The sequence below is a fragment of the Sinocyclocheilus anshuiensis genome, unplaced genomic scaffold, assembly GCF_001515605.1.
Source record: "Sinocyclocheilus anshuiensis isolate Anshui unplaced genomic scaffold, SAMN03320099.WGS_v1.1 scaffold423, whole genome shotgun sequence".
Lineage (NCBI taxonomy): Eukaryota > Metazoa > Chordata > Actinopteri > Cypriniformes > Cyprinidae > Sinocyclocheilus > Sinocyclocheilus anshuiensis.
Genome location: NW_015549610.1, coordinates 20,483 through 46,629, shown reverse-complemented (window position 1 = coordinate 46,629; position 26,147 = coordinate 20,483). Strand labels below are relative to the sequence as shown.

The following is a 26,147-nucleotide window of genomic DNA, read 5'->3' as shown; positions in this document are numbered from 1 at the left end:
GCGAATTCGAAAGTGAAAGCATCCGAAGCCCGTGGCTTAACACAGCAAAAGAGAAACTCCCATTCACAAAATTCAAATCACAAATAATACTACTGATGATAAAGAACGGGTTGAATGTTAACCACTTTCGTTTCCATATAACTATAAACTATGATAAAAGTTCATCAGCATGCATTGAATAATCCCATGTTGTAGCGCAAAAAAAATAAAAAAATATTGCGACCAAATCATGTACTCGTGCGACCAGCTGAGAAAGTTAGTTGCAAAAGAGCGACCAGTGGGAAGAATGAGTCTGGAGCCCTGTATAGGCTATACAGTACATGAAAAGCAAACTGGTGCTCTTCTGTTTCTTTTGGTGTATGACTCCCCCTGGTCTCCTATAAAAAGCACAATAATTAGATCAAATAATCTCAATTAGACGGTTATTTAATTATCGCGACAGGCCTAAAACTAACAAAAGCATATAACATAATTATTTAAACTTAACTAAAACTAAAATAAAAGCTAAAAAATCTAAAAATAAGCCAATTCAAAATATTAATAAAATCTATAATAGTATACAAATACTACTAAAATAAACATAGCAAAAAAGGTGTGAGCAAGTTGATTATATCCGTTATATAAATACCAACTAAACTGCCTGTTGTGTTAATTTTTAAAATAATTTTTTTTTCTAAAGGTACAAAATCAGAAAGTTTCCTGTATAATTCACATCATTAGCTGAGAGAAAATTTATTTCATATGTAAGCAAAATGGACATTATAACTGAAATATGGCCATAACTGAAAAATGAATCAGAATCGAATCAGCTCAAATCAAAAGCTTATGAATCAGAATTGAATCCAGTCTGCAAATCTGCATTGAAGAAAGGTCATATTTTCATTATAAAAGGATCTGATTTAAGAAATGCTTTAAATCAGCTTAGAGGATGTGGTGTTACTGTTAAATAAAGCAGAATTCTGATTTTGTTTTCTGAGTTTATGAATGGCGTCATGCTTTGATGAGTCTAGAAGCAAAGTCTATAATCACACGTCATTCAAATATCCAGCACTGAAGGCCTCAGAACCCAGTAATACATCAGCAGTACTCTTTCTGTCATCATGTGTTTTTGAATATTCACTGCAAGTCCATTCTCCCTTTCAGTCATTCATTCAGTTAACTGTTTTGTTTAGCTCATTCATTTTTTCCAGCAGCCTTCTTCATTGATCTTTTCCCCTCTCACTTCCAGACACTTTACATTTATCCCCCTTCCCTTTAATAATTCATCACTGATAGAGTGTGGTCTGACCTGATGGCGGTCTGTCAGAGCTATCCTCCACTCTGGGCCAGCTGGGTGTCGACTTGCCGCTGCTTCCATCCTCTGCCCCCATTTGCCGCTCTGCTGGGAGAGGAGAGTGCCTGTTGTGTGCAAATCTATAACGGAAACATAAACACGCATATGCTGTCAATCGCTTGCATCATTTTGCAGTCGATGCTACAGCCATCTTGTCATAAATAACGCTGTGTGAAAGCTTGAACAGATAAAGCGGTGAGATGACTGGGTGATTAAGGGATGGACGGTTAAGAGCTTAAAAGAAACCAAAGACAAAGAGGAGGTAGACAGTAAGAGGAGGTGTTTTATAGAGCCTCACCCCTCCGGCATGGACTTCTGCCTCCAGTGAGCGGAGCTGCCTGAGCCCGTGTCACTGGAGCAGGAGAGGTTACTGGGGGAACTGCGGTTGTGCGACGAGCGGCCCAACATGAGAGAGGAGGTCAGGGCATAGTTCTCAGAACCTGGAGACATCCTGAGAGAGGTAGTACAAGCACTATTTAACCGGAGCGAATGAGACGTGTGTGAGAGAGAAGGGGTCATTGGAGAGATGAGAGTGAGAATGCGCGGCTGTTGTTATTGCCTGTGCCGCTGGTAACAAAACGGATCGAATCCTGAGAGAGGTAGAGAAAGAGCGATACACACAAATACAGATAAACACGAGAGACCGGAAGAACAAGCAAAAAAATGAAGGGGAAGTGCAACTTAACGAAAGCTCCACTACATACAGGCAGCCATCGAACGCACCTTTTAGAGTCCAGAGGTCGGCCGTCACTGGACACGCTGCGGGGGATGGCGGCAGCTCTTTCGGGCCGCTCAGCAGAGAGGGTCTTGCCCATGCTGGCCCCCAGGCTGACAGCACGGTTCGGGGTTCCACTGTGACTCTGAGGTGAGGCGGTGAGGGACTGCTGTGGGCTGGACGAGGTGCGCTGCCATTTGTTGTTATTGCTCCGGAAAGGAAACTTGTACTCAAATGAGCCGCTCTCATTGCTGCCCTTGTATTCAACGACTGGCATGCGGTGCAGTTCTGAACAGCCCCTGCAAGATGAATTAGGCAGTTAGTGGCAATGAAGGGCATTTGACATACTCTTAAAGGTGAAATCCGCTATTTACACTTAGCACAAAAGTTTGACGTCGATAAGATATTTTTTTTGGTTGCACTTTATTTAACAGTATGTGTACTTACAATGTACTTACCCAAGAAAGTAATGGGTAATATATGGTAACTACTGTACATGGGTTAAGGTTAGGTTTAGGGGTAGGTTCAGAGTTAGTGCTTAGTCGTTTTTAATAATAATTAGAGATGCACCGATTGCAATTTTCTTGGCCGATTCTTTCTCAACTATTTAACGTATAAGCGCGAAACCTGCGGGAATTACTATAATGCGCAATACAAGCACTATTTAACCGGAGCGAATGAGACGTGTGTGAGAGAGAAGTGGTCGTCAGAGAGAAGAGAGTGAGAATGCGCAGCTGACGTTATTGCCTGTGCCGCTGGTAACAAAACGGATCGGCTCGGAATGGGAAAGAAGCCGATCACCGATCCGGGCCGATCATGAGGAAAATCGGCCAATTCTGATCCCTGGCCGATCGATCGGTGCATCTCTAATAATAATAATAAGTACATATTATGTACATGTGGAACAGGACTGTAAAATAAAGCTACCTTTTTTAAAAGAAGTCTCTTATGCTCACCAAGGTTGTGTGTATTTGGTCAAAAATACAGTCAAAACAATAATATTGCAATATATTAGCACAATATTCAAATAATCGCTTTCTATTTTACTATATTTCAAAATGTTTCAAAAATGTATTCCTGTGATGGAAAAGCTGAATTTTCACATGCCACATGATCCGTCAGGAATCATTCTAATATGCTGACTTGGTGCTAAATAAAAAATGCCGAAAACAGCTGCTTGATATTTTTGTGTAGGATGGATGAAAATAAAGTTCACAAGAACAGTATTTATTTAAAAGTTACTTATTATTATTATTATATTCAAAAGTTACTAACTAACCAACCAACTATTCTAACTAACTAAAATAAATAACATTCTCTCTGTAAGGCCTATAAACCTCTAGGCTCTTTTAACATTTCTCAAAACTTAAAAGTGATAAATTAAACTGTAAAAATTACAAATTAAACTGTAATTTCAGAAGGCATTCTAAATTTAATTCTCAATGGCACATAACAACCAAGTACTGAATCCTGTAACCAACTTGGAATAAATACACACAGGCCACAAATATGTGCCTGTACATGGAGCTTTTATGTCAAGAAACAATAAATTGGGTGTCAAACATCACCTATGCAGGCTCATACTGTACTCTTTTTGTGGCTCAATCCAGTTTTTAACCCAGAGGACACATAGAGGAGTGTCAGTTTTTAGTTTAGACAAAAATATAAACTGTCAAAATGGAAAGGGGAGGTTTTCGAAAGATAATAACAATGCACCACCAAACTGTAAAAAAAGAACACCGTGAACGCAAATAAAAATCCAGTGGGTCTAATGATTTGTAGTTTAGACCCTGATCATTATAACCTTCAAGTTGGCACAGTGCCTGCAGGCAAGAATAGACTGGGAAGGCGGATCTCATCTATTTTGGCTTGCATGTGTGGGCACAAAGGTGCAATGTTTTGTATTGTTGTCTTATTACAAAACTTGGAACGAGTGGTTTACTTTTCTACCTGACAAAAATAATTACTGCCTACTTATTTACCTGGATTCACTCAAGAAATAACTAAATCAAAACATTAACTGATACTTAGACCTACCTGCGAGGTGTGGCATCCTCGTGGGGCGGTATGATGACAACTTTCACAGTTACGGAGGTGCGGAGCAGGTCTATCATTTGCTCGTGTGAAAGTGTTGCCACAGCCACCTTGCAAATTTCAACCAACCGGCTGCCTTGTCTCAGCCCCGCTTGCCAGGCATAGCCGTACGGCTCCACCTCTGCCACGATGCCTTCGTAGTTAACGTGAAAACCAAGTTGGCCCAGGCCATTCCTCCGCAAGGTCATCTCAGAGGTCTCACAGCCTTTAGTGAGGTGCTGAGAGAAAAGAGCGAAATAAAAGATTGATATGACTGGTCTGGCATTTTTTTCTGGATTCTAAAGCAATTTTATGCAATTTAGAAACAGATTTACTTCATTGGGGATAGAAGAGCTTGTCAAAAATGGGCAAAGTGGATTGGAAATGTCTATCACAAGTTATTATACCTTACTGCAAATTAGGATCAAGGCTTTTCTTCCCTCAGAATGTATAAAGAAAGCTCTGCTAACATGTTTCATGTAGCGAGTACTAGTTACCATGGCAACAGCTCCTGCACTTGAAGAGTGACATAATGGGCAGGGGGCCAAATCAGGAGTACATTCACGCCACTGCACAGTTATGCAAAGGCTCTCATATTCACCATTAATTCACACAATGAATCATACACAACACAGTCATAAAAAAAAACTACTTTGAGCTTGTGCGAAAGCTTGATTGTTATAATCCCACCTGGGTATAAACCGAAAATAATTAAGAACCAATAAACAAGATCTCAGGTCTGTGTGCTGTGTATGTGACAATGAAAACTTTCAGGGAAAAAATTCTTAATTTTAAAAATAAAATAATCGATCATGATTAGGGGTGGGCGATATAGCGAGACAAGATAAACCGGTAGAAATTTGTCAACCAGTAGAGATTTTCGACTATCATCTGTATTGCGGTTACATGTTCACATGACGTTGCTGTGCTACGTGATGACAAAAAGCGAGGGGGTATTGAACTTATTTTTGCCACTTTATAGGCCTTGAACTGTTAAATAAACACATTTGTATGTCAAAATGACCATCTTTGCATGTATCCTCGTAAACACAGTAATTTAGGTCCTAAGTGAAAGCAAACAGCTGAGAAAGAAAACACATGTGTAACAGTATATTGATCCGGGCAGCTCTTAAAGTGACAGCAGTCTAATACTCCTGCTGTCTGTCATTCACGTTAATCAAACATCAAGAGAGAGAAAATCTCTCACTGCTCTTGACTAAATCAATTTTGTAACGTTAAGAAGAAATATATATTTACACAGTGAAGAATATGCAGTGTTTTATACATTTGATTACTTCATACAATGTATGTAGCATTTCTTATTTATTTGTTCTGCTGTAGTTTTTTTGCCCTATTGTTTGTAATTAGTTTGTTATTCTTATTTAAAGGGGTCCTATTATGCTCTTTTACAAAGTCTTGACTTGGTTTTCTCTGATGCACTAACTCTGCAGCAGCACTTCTTCATCGTCTCGTCTGATGCGCTCACTCAACCAATCGCTCTAACCACAACCTCGCCCCTCCCCACCCCCCAACCATTCGAATTTCTGTAGGCGGGAATTATTTGTAATGATATTCTAATGAGCCGCTTTGTGATATCACAAAGCCCGGAAAACAAACGCTGTAGTCCAAACGAGCCGTTCGTTGTAGCTCTTGAAAAGAGATTTTTAAAAAACAAAATATCTCCCTTTGGAGAGATTTGTAACTTTCTAGATCTTTTTAATGCCCAAACATACACACTACACACTGACTAAAATTAAAAAAGTGAAAAAGCATAATAGGACCCCTTTAATCACTGACTGTTTACTTGTCTTTAGTTTTTTTTTGCTTTTTTTAGACAAAGAAAATTAGTTAGTATTAGTTTTTTGTGATATTGACACACTGGTGACAAAAAAGATTACATTTCTATGGTATCAAAAATGTTGATATCATAAAGTCCTTATTTAAAGCAATAACTATATTGTGATTTATATCATTACCGCGAAATAAAATTACTCGTATCGTGAATCATATCGCAAGATTTTGGTCATATAGCCCACCCCTAGTCATGATACTGTCATGCAACTTCAAACTTACCTCTAAACGTTTGATAACCTCACGGAAGTCTTCTGTGTTGTTATTAATGGAGCGCAGAGAGATGTTTTCTCCACGTTCATAGTAGATCTTCATGGAAGCAGGGCTCCCCAGTGTCCAACCAATGACATCTCGGACAGCGCAGTTGAAGACAACAGCCTTGGCTTCTGGGTCCACCAGCACTAGAAAGTCATTTGAAATAGCCAGCAGGGCCTCCAGTTCTCCTCCGGCTCCATGGTCCTCGGCGTAAACAGGCCAGGTGATGGACCCTGGGCTACGCAGCTCTGCGCCAGAATATGGCCGGGTCTTCTCTTTACGCTTGTGGGCCAAAGAAATAAAAGGAAATTTGCCCGAGGGATCGATAGGTGTGCTTGTTACATGTCGTTCAGCCAGATCCCTCAAGTACTCCTGTCGTGTCCGAGTGGCCATGGCGCGGAACTTGTCTGACTTGTGGGCTGCATTTTCAGCATTGATGACCTTGGCTAGCAGGAAATCTCGAAAGACGGAGGATTTTGGGAACGTTGCATCCTCGGGAATAGGCGGTCCAAAGGCAGGTACATCTCGTGAGCGAGCCACTGCCACGCTGTGAATGAGGGGGTGGAGATAATGGAGGGGAAACAAGAGAGAAGATTTCAAACAATGAGACAAATTGCTCATCACATGCTCAAGATAATTGCTAAACCATCCTCAAACTTCCCTAAAGGCCCTCATGTTTATGCATGAACGAAAGACAATGTGGCTGCTATGAAAATGATGAAACCAAGAGTCAAAGTGTGAAGTGGGGACATCAAATACTTTGCCAAATGGGAATAGGAGGAAATTATCAAAACAACATGGATGGCTATTACACTGTTGACTACTTCACACAGTGCTAGGAAACTCAGACAGACCCCTTATATTCTACAGAAGAACCTTTTGAATTCAATTCCATCTCTTTCCATCACATTTTTCTTTTCTACCTCACTTGCTTCATCTCTCCCCTGCTTTTTCCTTTCATTAAGCCTCTGGAATGGACATCTAAAGCTTCCTGCTCTGTCTGGTATGCCTGGAACTCATACGCAACTAGCCAGGCATAGCAGTAATGAGGCTGGACCGAAGAGAGCCACTACCTCGATCTTACAGTGATACTGAAGGAGGAAGACAAAGAACAGTGAGGCCCAGAAGTTGGTGGTAGAGAGAGGGGGGCCAAAGAAAGTACTGCTGTCTGTGCGTGGGTTTCATCTGTAAAAACAATGAGGGGAAACATGTACGTGTGTGGTAGAAAAATGAGCTTGCAAATTCATCTTAACATAAACTTCTCTCCCGCAGTCCCAACAGCTTGCCGAAGTATGGACTGAGACGAATAACTTGTTGATATCTAACTCAGTAATATTGTTTCTCTTTCTTTGCCTGCAGGCATAAATATATAAATACATAAATAACACAGACTTGGTGAAGACTCAGGCTGGTAACCAGAAGGTTGCTGGCCTGATTCCCACAAGAAGTGATCCATAAAATAATGTACATCATGGTAATTAATGATGATATATGATTATGGTATTTTCCTTGATAATTCCTGGTACTTTGAAACAATATAATGGTATTACCTTGAGAAACAAAAAAAAAACCCATCATGATACTTTTTTTGTAACTGCTTATTTTAAATCGCTCCCATCTAACAAACATTGAAATAACTTTTATTTAACGCATGTTATTGCCAAGCGGTGAATAAGGAGTTGTTAGTGTAAGCAAATGGAAGTGTTAAACTGCTGTAAGTGTTAATGGGATTCGTGTTTCCCATAACTAACAGAGTCCTCTGTCCCACTTGGTATCATTTGAAACACATTTTCACATCTCATCTGTTTTTAAGCATGGTACCTTAATGTACTTCAAAGAGCAGGATGGCTTTACCATGGTTCGGTTAAAAAAAACAAGGCACGACCACAACTTATCATAGTAGTAAAACCTACAAAACGTTCTTTTTTGCAATTACTCTATTATTTTAAATCTCTGCGTTATATTGTTTTCTGTTTAAGCATAAAGCAGTCCAAACACCCACAATTGTGCTTCACCAATGGGATACAAAAACCAAACTCTGTATGAGAGTGCGAACAATAACAGTCATCAACATTTTTCAAAAGCCAGAATAGAGCAGTGCACATTCCATCCAAACATAATCCACTTCTAGGCATTGAGCGGTTATTCAGTGACTAACAGCAAGCGGGCTGACTTTATTGTTGCAGCCGACCCCCTTGGCTTAGGTGGAGAGGCAAACTGGATTACATATCTGAAGTATAAATACACAGAGTGTGGGTTGGTGGAGCATCCACTGCCCACAGCAAGGAACCAAAGAACCTCCACACAAGCAAATAACACCCTGACCCACTCAGAAATACACAGGTGTACAAGTATCGCATACACAGAGCAGAGTTCTCACAAACTGTCAACTTGTTCAAAGGACAAACCCAATCTGATACACTAATTTCCGGTATAACATTCAAGGTTTCTGTGTAAACAATCCGCTTGCCAAGTCTGACGTCATGCGTCACCGCTTCCGGGTCCAAACGCTCTATCAGACGCCACAAGAAAACAACAAATTGTACTAATATACACTCAGAATGTGATATAATACTACCCAAAAATTATAATCCTAACTTTATCTCCATACCAAAATCCCAGATGGCCAGACAGTGATTCATTTTTTTTATAAATCATGAAAATATTTATGTCTGGGACGCCATACGAATGGAGATCGTAGTGTACACTGTAAATTTAAAAAAAGTTTAGCTTAAATGTGTAACGGCTGTTGAGATGGTATTCTCAAGTGAAACAAAGTAGAGGCTTGGACCTGGAAACAGCATTCCTTACGTCACGACTTAATAAGTGGATACTGTGTTACAACAATTTATTGTAACACAATCATTCTTTAAAGGGGTCATATGTTGCGATTTCAAGTTTTCCTTTCTCTTTGGCGTATTACAAGCTGTTCATGAATAGATAAGATCCCTAAAGTTGCTAAGACTAAAGTCTCAAACCCAAAGAGATATTCTTTATAAAAGTTAAGACTGGTCTACGCCCTCCTAAAACGCCTCGTTTAAACACGCCCCCACATGTCTACGTCACGATGTGGGAAGATTTGCATAATGCAGCCCAAATGTTCACGCAAAGAAAGAAGGCGTAACTTTATTGTTGCTGCCGCCGCCGCCGCCATGTTGTGAAGATGCTGTATGTTTTGTTGCGAAAGCGAAAATACTTTTGTTTAGCCTTCCAAAAGAGGACATCGTCACACGCTTGAGTTATTCGGCCAATCACAACACACTGGATAGCTGGCCAATCAGAGCACACCTAGCTTTTCAGACCGATGAGCTTTGTAAAAATCGACGTGTTTCAGAAAGGCGGGGCATAGAGGACAAACAATAATGTATAGTATGTGGAAAATAATGTGTTTTTTTAACCTTAAACCGCAAAAACACATTTCATTACACCAAATACACAAAATAATGTTCTTTTTAGCAACATCATATGACCCCTTTAAGTAAAATACCTTCTGTTGTCACACTACCATTCAAAGGTCTGGGATCGGTAATCTTTTTTTAAAATGTTTTTAAAGAAGTCTCTTACAAGGCTGCATTTATTTGAAAATACACTAAAATTGGTAATATTGTGAAATATTATTAAAATATCAACTGTCTGCTATATAATATATTTATTACGGAGCACCACACGACATGCATGATTTACTAATTCGTTCCCCCATTTAAGTGAATTGTGTGCACAAAATAATAATTTGTTCCCTCATTTTAAATAAATCGTTCGCACGAAATAATAATTTGTTCTACTTCCTGTCCGCATTCTCATAAACTTGTTGCTGCTGTTATGTTGGACAGAGACACTTTATTTGGGTTTTATTTTGAGTTGAGAATTAGTTATAGAAACTTTCTGAAAAGCTTTGCAGTAGTTTACCAAAAAGAGCTTTAACACATTTCACCATGTTTAAATCGATTTTCTGTGCTTATTTTAGGGGTAAAATTGCAGATTCCATCATATTTAATTCAGACTGCAACCTCACAGCAACATAATTGCATTTGCTGTGACACTGTAGACTCAGCGGCGTCACAATAGCAATGCAGGAAAACACTTCTGTACGGACTGTTTGCAAAAAAGCATTAACAGCTTCCGCTTTGTACAACATTACCATCTACCTTGCTACTTCACTGGTGGCTGAGAGGTTGTCTGCCAAAATTATAGGGCTCCAGTGAACAGTGTTAACCACTTCAGTACACCCAACAGCAGCCAATAAAACAACAGGAGGGCATATAAATCATTAACTCTCTCTATAAACACCTTTAATCACTCTTCATACCCGTGTTTCACCTTTACACGAATAAACAGAAACGCAAAACGCTTACAAATGAAAAACTGGAAACCTGCTGAACCCACCTGATCCACTTCTTGACTTCCATCCCAATTCCTGTCTAAACAGTCCAAGCAGGTTAATACAGCAAGAGTGGCCACAGCTGAGGAAAATTCATGCTCACAAGAATAATTCGGTGTACGATTGAAGGGGCTATGAGAGGGAGTGAGCCCATCAGGGAAGGAGGAGCAGGGTTGTCGGGTTTAAGCGGCAAGCCCCCAAAAAGCCCCTCTCATGAGAGGACAGTTGGCAAGGGTGCGCATGCAGCCCTCTCGTTTGTTGTGTGCTCCGTTTAGCTTATTGTTCCAGAGAGGTTCGGTCAGGACGGGCCTTTGTAACTTCTGTACTTTCAGAGCTGAACAGCAATGAGGCTCCCTACTGGGTATAATTAAGACGACACACAATGAGGCCCATCAGCAATTAGAACCTTATTAGTTTCATGAGGCAAAACAGAAAGCAAGCAAGTGAGAGAGGGAGCGAGCGAGTATGTGAGCGAAAGATTAAGGGAGTAAGGCACAATGAAGATATCAATAATCAACATCATATTTGTTGCCCGTTCGGTTCAGATAAGCACACATTCTGTCTTTTGTTTGACTCATAGTAGCACTTTCGAGGTTGGACTGCAAGCAATGCAACTATCAACAAATCCTACTGATAAACAGCCCCCAGTAGGCGTGAAGGAAATTAAGCGGGCCTAGCTCATTTGAAGTGGTTAAGAGCAGTGCTCTCCTGGGTAATGTGCTGTACGACAAGAATAATAAGCTGGCCAGAGGACATCAAGCGAGAACATAACCCACCATGGGCAGGAAGAAAATCCATTTCTCCAAAAATAAAACCAAAAACAACACCACTACAATCAGAGGCTGACTGATAATGGATTCTGGTGTTACAACAAGATAGGGAAAAGCTGATTTTAAATTAATAGGCCAATATTTGTAATTAAAAATTACTCTTTTTATATTTGAACAAAATTTTATTTACACTACTTTTCAAAAGTTTAAGGTCTGTAAGATGTAAGATTTTTTTTAATGTTTATGAAAGAATTGTCTTATGCTCACCAGGGCATTTATTTGATCAAAAATACAGTAAAACTCTAAATTTGTTGAATATTATTACTATTAAAAATAACTGAATACAAAAAAAACAGCAGTATTTAAAGCCTATTGTAACATAAATGTCTTTTCTGTAACTTTGAATCAATTTAGTATGTAGTTTTTGAATAAAAAAAATATGAATTTCTTTAAAAAAAAAATCTAGCTTTGGAACTACAGTGTAAATGCCATTTATTACAAAATAACTTTCAACCTCAACAAGGCTATGAGTGTTATATGAACAACCAGTCATGCAATCAAAATTGTGGCTTTTAGTTCAAGTCTACCAGCTAAAACTAAAAGGCAAACAAATTCAGCAGAAAATTGCATTTACAAATTACAGTCTTCCTATTCAAGAAAAACATACCAAAAATACTGATTACTGCTTAGATTTTTTGTCCAATTAAATGCGCTTGGGAATGACAATGTCTCAATACAATAACACCAATATCTACAAACTAATCATGTTCAAGGCATGATGCAATTATAAAGGAGTTCAATGTCCCACCCAAACTTCCTGTTTCAAAAGAAAATTCTTCAACACAGGAATATGAATGAAAGACAGAGAGTCAGATGGCAATTCAGTAACTGCTCTGATGGATTCAGTTAATGATTCTGTAGAATAATTTGAATGAGTTTTTTCAACCGATTCATTACTACTCTGGTCTACATTGGTTTTGCTGTATCGTACAGTGTTGAGCACTGCTGTGGACATACACTGAAAGTCATTGTGTGTGGGGTTGATGCAAAATGCACCATTACAAAATCCACCTGGACTTTAATCGGTGTGAATTTTTTGCAGCTAAATAAATGTCCAATCCACTCACCTGTAGCAGGTGTTGTCGGAGCACAGGTTGTGTGCTCGTACAACCACAAAGACATGCTGAAAGTGTGAGCGGATGTTCTTGGGGCTAAAGGGCTTTGCTCCAGGCTCTTGAAACACGATTGTGACGATGTCGTTTCCGATGTGTCTTTTCCTTAACAGCTATCAAACACAAACAACATAGATCAGTATACACTATCGTTCAAATGCAATGAAAACTGAAATGTATTGTAACAATTAAAAATAACTGATTTCTATTTTAATATTTTTAAAATGCAATTTATTCCTGTGATGGCAAAGCAGTATCTTCTGCAGACATTGCTCTATTCATCAGTGTCACATGACCTGTTATAAATAATTTCTAACATACTGATTTGGTGCTCAAGAAACATTTGTTATCAACGTTGAAAACAGTTGTGCTGCTTAATATTTTTGTGGAAACCATGATATATTTTTTTCAAGATATAAATAAAATGATTAATTACTTCCAAAAAGCCCTTCTGACCCCAAACATGTATGTGTATGTGATAGTTTAACAATGAAAGTAAAAAAAAACGATTATAATGGTGTTTGTCGTTGGATAGCTTACCTGCTGTTTGTTATTGGGCGTGTAGGGCAGCATTGTAGACACATGGAACATGATCTCATAGTCTTTAAAAGTTGTGTACAAAGAATGTGTTCCGGTAGAGTCCGCTGCAAGAAAAAGCTCACGTTAACCTTTCATACATGGCTTTTATATGACCACCTGCTTTTCTATTGTTAAACAAAGAAGGATTTCTGTTTTGTCTGAAGGGAATATACAGTCTAAAGCCTTTGATCATAGGGTCTCATTTATTTAACACTCCTTGACTTGTTAGGGCAAAATATGGCTCCTGCTCTTTTAAAGGACCCCTTTTTTCTATTGTTCACAAACAGGATATTGTCGCTCTGGACCATGGCGGTACAAACTCTCTTCTTCTTCTCAGTCCCTTCTTCCTGATCTCTATACTCCACCTGACTCCGAAACCACGTCCTAATCCGTCAAGCCGAGATCAAAGCTTTCTGACAACTCTGCCGCCCTTCTCGGTCACGCTAGCAGCAGAGGGGGGAATGTAAGGGGTAAAATGTCAAGTCTGATAAATGGAATTAAAAGCATGCTTGTGATCAGAGACAATATTTCTTATGGTCACAGGGGAGAGGTGGAGCACAGCTGCCAGGCACGGCATGCATGACTGGGTCTCGACTAAGGGCACTGGGTTCAAATTTGAAACAATCCAGAGGATAGAACAGGAGATGATTGTTGGTGGTTAGATCCATTCCCATTTAATCACAACCTCAAATTGTCAATAAACCGCTGACAGTGGAGGGACGTATTTAGAATGCGCTGCAGGCTCATTTGAGTGTGATCCTGTTAGAATTAATTAACTAGCCCTATAGACTACTAGACTGACATGAGGTCAGAGATTCAATAGCTGTTTTGCCCCTTTAGCTACATGCTGTTTTAATCACACAATAAGCCCCTTTCAGGCTTCAGTGGCAATTAAATAAACCTTCAAGATGATAAGACTCACTTTTAGTGTCCAGTTGGGCACGGTACTTGGAAAAACCCTTAAGGCGCACCCTTTCCCCCAGCAACTGCAGGAAATCTTCTAGGGCGGGACCTGCTGCCTCATTATTGTACATCTCCTCCTCGCTGCTCTGGCCAGCCTGACAGTACATGATTCCCACCTTCAGCTGGAAACTGAGCTGCAGAACAGATCATAAATAAAGACCATTAGCCCATGAAAAACAGGAACAACAGAAGTCAATATATATTCTGTTATTTGGGCTGCCAAATTAATGTGCTAATTTAAGATACAAATAATTATTAAAAATAAAAATAGTGTTAAACATTTTTAACAGAGCAATAAAGCATTAGCACATATGAAATACCACTTAGAATAATCAAAGTCTTTTAAAAATGAAACGATCTATTGAAAATTAGTTTAAAAAAAATTAATAAATACATTTATTCATTACAACAAAAAATGTTTTGCATTGCATTTACACATTTTAATTTTTATAAAATAAATACTATAGACAGACAGACAGATAGATAGGTGTGTGTGTGTGTGTGTGTGTGTGTGTGTGTGTCCACCACAATAAATCATTCAAATAATTTAATCACCAATGTTCTGTGGGGATGATTTTTCACTTTGTAGTTATTACCAAAATTATAATAAAAAGCGTTTGAAAAAGATTACATGATTGACACCCCAAACAATCATACATGCATAATAGCATTTAATTTGTCAGTTGTAAGGGAATGTAAGATCATAATACCCCCTGTTCATCCAGTTTCATCAGCTGCTCTGTGACCTTGGGTGTGTTGAGGGCAAGACGGAGGCAGTGGGCATTGAGCTCAGGTACAAGGTACTCCAACCCCTCCTTTAGAGGCAGGCCTCGAGCCAAGCCATGCTTGGAGGTGGAGGGCACAGCATCCTCCAAAATGGAGCCCCGTAAGGTTGTTAACTATAGACAGAAGGTTAGAGATATGACAGAGAGATGTCTTTGTATTATTGTTTTAAATATGTGTAGGCATACATAAACAATTATCTGTATAACATTTGAAAATTACAGGTGTGACTCGAAGGGTGGGTGTTAAATACTGTTATAAGACTTTCTGAGAAAATTAGTACTTGGTACTCCAGAATCCAACATACTATTGTCTTTTAGTACCTGCTCATTATGATTCAGAGATCTCAAACACCTGAAAAGGTGTCGTAATGAGTGGGACAAAAGTTTTATACTAAGCTAAACGACATCTGCCCACCTGCCTGTCTCAAAATAGCAGTGGAAAGATTGCCATGTTGGGCTGAGCATCACCTTAGTCACAAAGCTATTAAGGCCCATCAGAATGCATGTGAATCATAAGCAGTTTCTATAAATCATGCCAAAGGCTGAGGTCACATTTAAGAGTCTTTTGTGTTATAATTAGAGAGATCCATCCATTTAAAGCTGCTGTCAAAAGCGGTGTGATTGAGAAGCAGTACGGTGACGAGCCAGTCAGAGCACAGTGTGATCTGTGCCGAGCACTAGCAGAGAGAACTCGCCTCTAAGCATGTTATATAAGATAGCAGTGGGCGTCAGACCTGGATCTCTCTCTCCGCTAACTGCATAGAATTAACTCTCTCTGTGCAGGCACGAGGAAGCACGTTGCATTCAGACACTACAACAACTATATATGCCAATGGAATTGGGCGGTGTGAATGAGTGCTCACCCCACTGGTTCTGAAGATGATTCTGTAGTTGTACTGCTGGCCGTGCTCTTTGTGATCCTCAAGTTTTTCCCGACGAATACTGACAGCTACCGGTCCCAGGGTCTCATCGACACCTAAGTAGTTCCAGTGCTCTGAGGATTTTAATAATTTTTCAATTAATGATTTATTAACTTGATTAAAAACAGCAGCAATTTAAACAAGTGCCATAAATTATTAAGTACAGATCTTATTATAAACAAGTTAAACACATTTTTAAATGCAACATTGCATTTTTGTAAAGAATTAACTAATTGTTTTTCTTTTTTCTATTGCCAAGTGGGATAAATCAATATGTATATAAATATTTGTCAAGATATTTTTGTCAAATATAACTTTTCGTCAAGATATAACTTTTTCATTTGAAAAGTTATTAAATAATTATTTTTCTGCAACATTTAACTACATAGGCCTACTGTATATAAACATTAAATAAATATTAACTACATCTACGTTTTAAATGTGCTTACAAATTTTTATTTGAAAAGTGATTTATTTACATCTTATTTTTGACTTAAAGGGATAGATCACCCAAAAATGACAATTCTGTCATTAATTACTCACACTCATGTCATTCCAAACCCGTAAGATGTTTATTCATCTTCAGAACACAAATTAAGATATTTTTGATGAAAACCAAGAGCTTTCTGACCCTGCATAGACAGCAACACAACTACCACATTCAAGGCCCAGAAAGGTAGTAAAGACATCCTTAAAATAGTCCATGTGACATCAGTGGTTCAACCTTAATTTTATGAAGCTACGAGAATCCTCTTTTTCGTCATGGTACTCTCGTGAACAAGCATCGAAGTCTGACACGGAAGAGAAGAAATTGTTGATTAAAGTTGTTATTTTTGCTTTCTTTGTGCACAAAAAGTATTCTCGTAGCTTCATAAAATTACGGTTGAACTACCTATGTCACATGGACTATTTATTTATTTTTTTTTTCCCCGAAGATGAACGAAGGTCTTATGAGTTTGGAATGACATGAGGGTGAGTAATTAACGACAGAATTTTAATTTTTGGGTAAACTATCCATTTAATCAATTGATCATTGATTCCTTTTTATGTGAGTGGCACTCCTAGTCCTCCATACACAACCCTAATTTGCATGAATATCTCCATTTAAAAAATATTACCAGTACATCAAGTGTACCATTAATGCAAAATGTTAACACTCACCTCTCAAATAGAAGTTCTTCCTGTAATAATAAGCACCCAAGTCCACGTGTTCTACTATGTTGCTCTTTCCACGATCATGATGGAGACTCTTGCTATCCTTGGGGGCTTCAAGAACAGCCACCCCTGCATTGCTAAAATGTGTGTTGGGAGCTCTTTCAGGGGAACCTTCTTCATCTCTGGAAGAGCTAGAGGCACCACTGCCGATACTGCCCTGTTTGGAAGGGCTGATGTTCCTCTCTCCTTCACCGCCAATTTCGTTCCGGAAACATGGGCAGCTGAGGACCAAATCGTTGCTCTTGTCGTCACCTGAGTCTAGAGAAGGCCCGTCCTTGATGTTGAGCTCTTCTTGGCTGCCACAAGGGGAGCCATAAGCCCCACTTTGGGTGGACGAGAGAGAAGACGTGGTGGAGGCCGAGGCTGCGGCTGCAGCAGAGGCACCAGTGGTGGTGTTCTTCCGCTTCACAGCGCTTTGCCGACTCTGCACGGCCTCGTTCAGGTTAAAAAGAATACTCTGGACATCAAAGTGCGCGAAACCTTTCTGGCAGACCCATGGTTTAGGAGGAGGACCCACGTCATCAGACTTTCCGTCTTCCGCGTCGGAACCCGCACGTGACGAATCACCTTCGGCTTTGACGCTACGTAGCTTGCGGAATATGGACTCTCCACCCGTCTCTGACTTTGAACGCCTCTTCATGTGTTTTTCTCTTTCTTTCAGGCGACTGGCAGGACTGCCACGTGGAGGACCAAGAGGTCCGTCGGGCAAGTCGAGGGCAGTTTGTTTATGAGCTACTGTCAGCAATTCGCTTAACTTTTCAGGGGCAGGGCTGCGCTGGTCCGGAGCGTCGGTCTGATAGCCTTTGAGCATGTCGAAGAAGCTTTCGCCAGACACACCGTGCTTGTCAATTGATGAGGTACTGCCATACTCTCGATGCATGGGCGTCCATCCTGAGAAAGACCAGCCCTCGCTACCATCGCCGTCTAGTTCACTTATGGTGATGTCGCTGTTGCTCCGCTGCCGTATACGCCGCATACCCTTCCGGGGCGACCCGAGATACCCATCGGGTGAGAGGAAGCGATTGTCTTTGCCTTTGCTCTGCATCTTGTTCTTCAGAGTGTTGTGAATGTTCCGCAGCATGGATGAGTCCTGAGGGCTGATCAGGTGACCGAGCTTGCTTGACAAGTTGCTCTGGGCACTTCCTGTGGTGGTGGAAGGGGAATCCGTCTCCACTGTGATGTGCCACATCCCACCTCCATTTCCACCCCCTCCTCCACTTCCTCCACTGCCGCCATCTTTCCTGGGGGGCCAGTCGGCGACCCGTGCTCGGACACCCATTTTGGGAACCCCAGGCGTGCCAGTCAAGTGCGTGCTTTCACTGCGAGGGGGTGGCGCGCCTCCATTGGGCAAGCGCAGACGGCGAGTATAAAACTCATCTGTGGCGGGAACAGAGCCGCCCACAGAGCGTTCGGTCTGTGAACGCTTTAGACTGGTCATGGTACGGCTAAGTGGCGGAGCTCAGCACTGGAGCATGCCCGCAGTGTAGCTGAAATAACGAAGCTTGGGGAACATGAGCAGCCACTCAGCTGGAGAGGCCAGAGAATGGAGGACAGATAATTGCACGATGAATGTGAACTTTAAAGTGAACCCGAATCAGGCATGTGTGCTGCCCATTAGGTGATCTGACCTTCCTCCTCTCATCCCTTTATGCAGAACTGAAACAGAGAAAAATAAGAACAGTATAAGAATACGGTAATCATAGCTGATATCTTGATGGTCAAAATGGAGAAATAAATAGAGAGGTAAATAGAAGGGCCATGGAGGGGACAAAGCACTTTAAGATGGCAACAACAACAACCACACAGCATCACAGAAATGAAAACAGAATGGCAATACCCACCCACCATAACACTTAAGTGTTTTCTCATGAGAGGTGAGTGGCATGTTTTATGTCAACAAGTACCAAGAAAAAAAACATATTGCTTCCTTTGATTTTCTATGTAAGACAATTTTCCATGAAATTCATTCAACTCTGAGGAAAGAAAACTGGTCAAATAATATTTCTTTATTATACAGTTCCAGCCATAGTTCAGGGTGGCAGGCCTTTAACTGCAACATTGTTCATATACTTGGCTGTGCCAAAGGGCAGATTACACCACATGAATAAATCAATGCCACCACCACCGTGGAGAGACAAAACACTGCACGACTATAGACACAAACCAAACCGACTGACTAGACATCAGCATGATGGTTTTGAGTATGATGCAACTGTGCAATAAGCAGAGATGATCAGAAGCAATTCAACAACTTCAAGTCGAACATATTATCTGCCACTTGCCTGAAAGCACAATCCTGCTAACATCAGTAGGGTTGGGTATCGTTTGAATTTTATCGATTCCGGTTCCGATTCTGCTTATCGATTCCGATTCTTATCGATTCCTAATTCCGATTCCAATAAGATAAAAAAATCCATTAAACAAATTTTAAGTCAAATATTTAGATGTCAAACATATTTATTCTGTTTTGTCAATGGTTTTATCAAAAAAAATATCACAGAAAAAGCAACTAGACTAATATAAATTTCAAACATTAAAATTGTTAAAGACAAGTAAACAAATTAATTAGCAACAGCATAAATAAAACCGAACAAATGTCAGGTAAACAAATTGAAATCAAAAGTTTAAAAACACTGTATAGTTTTCTTTAGGGATGCACGATATATCGGCCACCATATCGGTATCGGCCGATAAATGCTCATTTATTTTCATCAACAATATGGTTTAGTAATTAAAATCATTTCATTATTGTCCGTGCAGAGGCTATTCCGTTTTATTGATCTATGGTGCATTCATTTTAATTCTTTACACGTGTAATGATGTCCAGTGACTTGTTTGCATTATTTATGCATTATTTTATTTATTTGTAAGACTTTTTTATGACTAAATTTGGTAATGGGAGTGTAAAATTATTTTTAAAACGTACACCGTTCAAACTAGGCTGCTTATGTTGAAGTGTTTGGGATGTGGGTTTTAATGATGAGAACTTTTTTGTAATCAGGCTCTCAAAAAGTATATAAAAATTTGGATATAGATTTATCGGCCAACATATTGGTTATCGGCTTTCAAAAATAAAGAATTATCAGTTATTGGTATCGGCCAAAATGTTCATATCGGTGCATCCCTAGTTTTCTTTTCATAAAATATTGATTAATCCGCATTAAATTTACGAAAGATATTCAGTCAGTTAATGATTTTCTTTTGTTCTTTGATTAACATTAATGATAGGCAGCACGTTTATTAGACGGCTGTCTCTTTAACACCGAACACACACAGATCTAAAAATACTGTTACACATGCGTTTTCTTTCTCATCTGTTTACATTCACATAAGACAAAAAAAACAGCTGTGTTTATGATGATATACTGAGGTATTTTGTGCATACTGGTCGATAAATGTGAAAGAGAAGTCAGTTCTGGCCCGGAACAACATTTGTGGAAATGCACAGAACAGTTCGAGAACGGACACAGGTCGGGAACTTGCATCGGGACCACTGTTCTCTGTGCTCGCGCTTCAGATGTGTGCGCTGCACGCAAACAGTGTGCAAGTTCTTTCCCTTCCTGCACTTAAATAGTTTAAAACCACATTAAAATGCGAACGCGGGCATCATTAAGCGGAATTGAAATGCACATGTCTTACCGAATACCCGATTATTGGAAATTTGGAACCGGTTCTAAAATGGAACCAGTTCTCGATACCCAACCCTAAACATCAGATTAAATTACTGCAGGGAATTGCAGTAATATTGATCAAATGAGCTCTTATTGGTTGATATTGGATATTTAAATGTAGGCACTCATTTGTCTTTTTAGACAAAAATACTCATTTGTATTTTTAGATTTTAGACTTTCAGATAATCATTACAGTTGACATTAAATGAAAATGTAATTCTGTTTTCTAAAATTACAATCAACTGAAAGCTTGTATTCATTTTTGAAGTAAGTCCCTTTCCTACATTTTTTTGATAACCAGTTACACTCAGACATACCTGTATGTCACATCACAACAAGAAAAGATCTGTCGCTACTTCCGTTTGTGTGCGACTTCCAAGAGTACCTGCCAAAAATAAACATCCCATCTGTATTATAGAGAAATATATAACTATTACTATTTATTTAAAAATAAATGTTCACATATTTCATACTAACATTACAATGAAAGGTTTTTAATTCTAAAAACATGAGTTTTTAATTCACTTAACATGTAATATTGAAAGATTATTGCATTTGCTTTAACTACAAATTTTTTATACTGCCATAACCTGAAAATAATTACAGGCTTATTGGTACTGAGCATTTTAATAATGTCTCTCAACTCATTACGCTGGAGAAGGAAAAAGTATATTAACCTGGAAAACCCTTGACACACTTACAAACTGCTTTAACCTTGTAAGATTACCAATGACTAAACCTAAAATGAGACCTGGGTTCATGGTCACACAGGTGAAATATGAATAAAGCAGGTGGCTCTACATGAGTATATGGCCTCATCATCCCTTAAATTATAATGCACTACAGATGAACATTGTTCCCATATGACAGAAGAAGCTCTGAAATGTCAGTTTCCTTGGTATCCTGGCAACCATCTGCCGAGTTTTGTGGTGCAGAGCAGCGGTGCTGCTGAGTTAACCTTAATGAGAGAGTTGAAGCCCAATGACTACACACACCTACATAATCTGCCACACGCACCACAGGAGAACAACCCTGGGAGAAGAGCAATGCTTCACGAGGACGTAGACATTGCGTAAAAGATTCAGAGTATGAATGTACAGAGCTAAAAATATCAGATGAAAAAAACAAATGACCTAATATTCTGTGTTTGATGACAGCATGTAGCACAAGAGCAAGAGTAAGCATTATTACTTCAGCAAAATAAAGAAATCTATTCCCAAATAGGGTGGTTGAATGAAACAATAGACATCCAGCTGAATCACTGGACATTTTGAGTTTATGAATCACATTTGTAGTGCTAGACTCTTATGTATGCGCTGATGAAAAGATGAGATAATCTTCCTGCCGGTGAGTCCTGACCTCCCGATGGCTGGAAGGGGTGTGTGGAGCACCGGGTGTGGCGGCACACTAACCCCAACACACACTCGCACACACTGTAGATGAGGTCATGGGTATTTCCATTCTTTGAGAGAGTGCTTTTCCTCTCCCGTCTGCTCACACTCAGAAATCTTGCTGTAATAAATTTCGGAGGTTGCAGCACAGGTGCTTCTGCAAGGTCGAGAGGAACTCTGTGGCTTAGTCATACACAGCTGCCAAATTATAGCCCAAAGTATGACAGATCCCATGTAACCAGCTAATGAGACAGATACCTGTGACGAGCTTCACGAGGGAGACCGTGAGCAGGGCAGAGATGACTAACATGGCTTTATAGAAAGAAAGACACAGTAATAGAAAACAGCGTAGCTTTTAGATATAACATAATAACAATTTTCCCTTACACAATAACATTCAGAGATTCTGGGGTTGGCAAAGATTTTTGAATGGCTTTGAAAAAAGTCTCCCATTCATTTAAAAACAAACACAGTAAAACAATAATATTGTGAAACATTTTAATATCTAATTATTTACAACAATAATTTATTCCTGTGAATAAATTTTCAGCAGCCATTACTAGGGCTGTGACGATAACTGCATTACCGCGGTAATTAGATGCCGACCGCGGTGTTGAGGTCTTCACCGTCATCACCGCTTTTTTTTTTTTTTTTTTGCTAGTGAAAGTTACAGAAGTGCATATGGTGTGTGATATGAAGTATAAACAATAATCATTGTTTGTCAATTTACTGTCTTCCGTCTCAGGGGCGCCTGCAGGATTTCTTCCAAGGGTATGCACAGAGTTTTTGTTTTTTTGGTGGTGTTCTGCACGAATGAACAGTGAGAGCAGAACGAATGTGTCACACGTTTTAAACTCAACAAAATGGTAAAATGCATATATCAAGAGCATGCTCACAGATGAAAACAACAGGGAACAAAACAGCGTTGCATGAAGTGGATTAGAGCCCTGCACGGGCCTCAAATATAGGCCCGAGCCCGTCTTTTTTCCCCTTCTCCCAAAACAGCTTATACAACTGTTTCAGCTATTAAAATAGTTCAGTTTTGTATGTAATGGAAAAGTGATTATATTTCGTTTCATAAAAAAAAATACTTTCAGTTTTACAATTCAATTTAAGTTTTTACATTATTTTAAAACTGTACTAAATAAATATAAGCTATAGCCTAATGTTTTTACGTAAAATAATTTAGTTTTTCATATATTATTTTCAGACATGAGCAGTACTCACATAGCTTAATTAACGTTACGCATTTAAAGTAACAACCAAGCGGCCAGCGGCAGACAGTGAGCATATGTTTGATCAATTTAGCCTTCTCAAATCATCACGACTTGCCTAAAATAAAATCTATAGATATAAAACAGTTCAAGCATATCACAATGTTAGTTTAAATGTTTAACCTAGATAAATGTGCGCTGTTAGACTCATATCCAATCGTTTGTGCGGAAAGTGAAAGCTGAAGCTCTGCAGCACAGAGGCGCCAGAATGCCCGATGAGCGGAGTGATGGCGGGGATGGAGAAGGTGCCATGTGTACCTCGGTGGCTGGAGAGGGAGAAGGAGGAAGTGCACCATCTCCTCCTCGGCTCCTCCTCCAAAAAAAATGAATATTTAATTACAGCTTCAGATGTATAATATTTTCATCTCCTTCAAGCAGGATACACAAAAAACACGTTCAACTCAGACCAGGGGCGTCTGCAGGATTTCTTTTGAGGGTATGCACAGAGTTTTTTTTTGATGGATGTCTAAAATATAAAAATAAGGAAAAGCCTAAAACAGGCCCGATTATAATTTGCGTTTTATTTTATAATTCGGTACAATTTAAAAACAGCTTTAATATATACATCGAAGTCCTTGAATCCGTTAATGCAGCGCTGAAAAAGGTCACGGATTTTACGGATGCGCTGTCTTCCGAGAAGACAGTTACAGCGTCCTCTGTTAAACTAGTCCTACGGTTATTATCTGAGGATATTTTGCTCCCAACCGAGGAAGACACAGAGTTGACGCGCAACCTAAAAAGAAAAATGGTTAGCGTCATGGAAGACAAATATAGTGCACCTGCAACACAGCAACTGTTGGCAAAGGCCACATTAATTGATCCAAGATACAGGGACATCAACCCCGGAGATGACGTTAAAGATGCGCTCCTGGAGGAGATGCTGGCAATGCCCGATGAGCGGAGTGATGGCGGGGATGGAGAAGGTGCCATGCGTACCTCGGCGGCTGGAGAGGGAGAAGAAGGAAGTGCACCATCTCCTCCAGAAAAAAAAAAGAATCTTGCAGACCTACTTGGAAAGAGAAAAGCACAGTCCTCCAATCCGGTCCCAAAAAGAATCCGTGCAGACACTGAAGTCGCAAGGTATTTCTGCATGTTTTCTTAAATCATTATATTCCCGCGGCGGGAGGGGGAGGGGGAGGGGGTTGCGATTAACCGCCAAACCGCAGTGATTTGTTGCGTCTTCACCGCGGTAAGAAAAATCCCATACCATCACAGCCCTAGCCATTACTACAGTCTTCAGTGTCATGTGATCCTTCAGAAATCACTCTAATTTAGAAATCATGTCGCTTTGGAGCTCAAGTAACATTTTTTTTTTTGTATTTTTGGATGAACAGAATGTTCAGCATTATGTAATAATGTAATCTTTACATTTATGTAGTCTTTTAAGTATTTACTGTCATTTTGTTTAATTTTAATGCAGCTTTGCTGAACACAAGTACTGTAATAAAAATAAAAATAAAATAAAAAAAAATAAAAAAAAAATAGTAAATTTTTTATAAAGTTTCATCTTAAATTTTAGATATGCACAGCTCCTACTCTTAGCAACCATTTAATATCGTTTATGTCACATTTCCAGTTCACCTAGTCATTATCTACCCGTAACCTGAAGCACCCTTAAGGGAATCCTATCAATCCAAGCCTAAACTAACATCCCAGCTTTAACTACTACACTAATTAATTTGCACTTGACAAACTAAATCAGATGTGTTAGCTTAAGCTGGAAACAGGAGAAAAACATTATGTTGGGGTGAAAACAACTGTTCAAATGAGACCTGCAATAACCAAGTGTATGGTTGGACTGAATGAATGAATAATGAATAAAATAATGAATGAACATTGAATTAAATTCCTGAAAGAATCTGGTTCAGTCTGCACTAAAATACACACAGAGGTACAAACCTTTATACAAAAAGACAGCTGAAAAAAGAAAAAGAATGACATTAAAAAAAGAGCATTGTGGAAACAAAATTCACCCTCTCTGTGACCCCTAGAATTAAGCTGCCTGTTTTCCCCGCTTTGCCTTTAAGAAATGCTCGTTTCACAAGTAAAATGAGCAACAGCGCTTTTCTCCACAAAGACACAGGTTGTGAGACTCAACTCCAATATAGTTTTAACGCCCACCTACGGCAATAACATCCACTTTGCAAAGCTTGCATTACCATGACAGATTCAAAAAGCAGTTGATGCTGAAATTAGGGGCACAAACATTTAGCCAGATGAAATGTACAGAGATCATCTGACTTTCTCTTCATTACATTACTGTGATTGGGCAGATCAAGTTTCTCATAAACAAGTTGGCATTGCCAATGTGTAAATGTTAATGATCATGTGGCGATGCATTCATCAACATTACAAAGTTGAGGAACATTTTGAGGAAGGTTGATTTTAAAAAATGCTCTTTTTGGGTTGGGAAGGAGGCTGAGTGCTCACGTTTTCACAGTACTAGAGCCCGACCGATATATAATTTTGTCAATATTATCGGCCGATATGAGCCTGTCGCTCATATCGGTATCGGCGATATATCGATACTGATATATACCGATATATCGCCGATACCGATATATCGGTATCGGCGCTTCTGCCGCCGATATTCAATTCAATTCAAGTTTATTTGTATAGCGATTTTCAAGATACAAATCGTTGCAAAGCAACTTTACAGCAAATTAAGTTTCTACAATATTTAGTGGTAGCTTATCAGTGGTGACTGTCAGTTAATGTACATATGGCAGAAATGTACGGAAAAATCAATTAAAGACGTAATCAAACAGACGATGAACACTATTAACAGCAATTATTATATGA

The 26,147-nt window shown here is 39.4% G+C and overlaps 1 protein-coding gene across 1 annotated transcript in view; it reads right to left on the bottom strand.

Moving 5' to 3' along the window:
- The window catches only part of LOC107659170 (signal-induced proliferation-associated 1-like protein 1), a 35,037-nt gene extending 14,007 nt beyond the window's left edge, over positions 1 to 21,030 (bottom strand). The window contains exons 1-12 of the mRNA XM_016448010.1: positions 20,998 to 21,030; positions 16,956 to 18,665; positions 15,738 to 15,868; positions 14,800 to 14,988; positions 14,049 to 14,223; positions 13,088 to 13,191; positions 12,503 to 12,660; positions 6,195 to 6,774; positions 4,086 to 4,360; positions 2,057 to 2,347; positions 1,632 to 1,784; positions 1,289 to 1,413 (exon numbers count right to left, since the gene is read on the bottom strand). Of these exons, the coding sequence (XP_016303496.1) occupies positions 1,289 to 1,413; positions 1,632 to 1,784; positions 2,057 to 2,347; positions 4,086 to 4,360; positions 6,195 to 6,774; positions 12,503 to 12,660; positions 13,088 to 13,191; positions 14,049 to 14,223; positions 14,800 to 14,988; positions 15,738 to 15,868; positions 16,956 to 18,447 (3,673 nt within the window). The 5' untranslated portion in view covers positions 18,448 to 18,665; positions 20,998 to 21,030. The remainder of the gene's footprint in view (positions 1 to 1,288; positions 1,414 to 1,631; positions 1,785 to 2,056; positions 2,348 to 4,085; positions 4,361 to 6,194; positions 6,775 to 12,502; positions 12,661 to 13,087; positions 13,192 to 14,048; positions 14,224 to 14,799; positions 14,989 to 15,737; positions 15,869 to 16,955; positions 18,666 to 20,997) is intronic.
- Between the last annotated feature and the right edge of the window lie 5,117 nt (positions 21,031 to 26,147).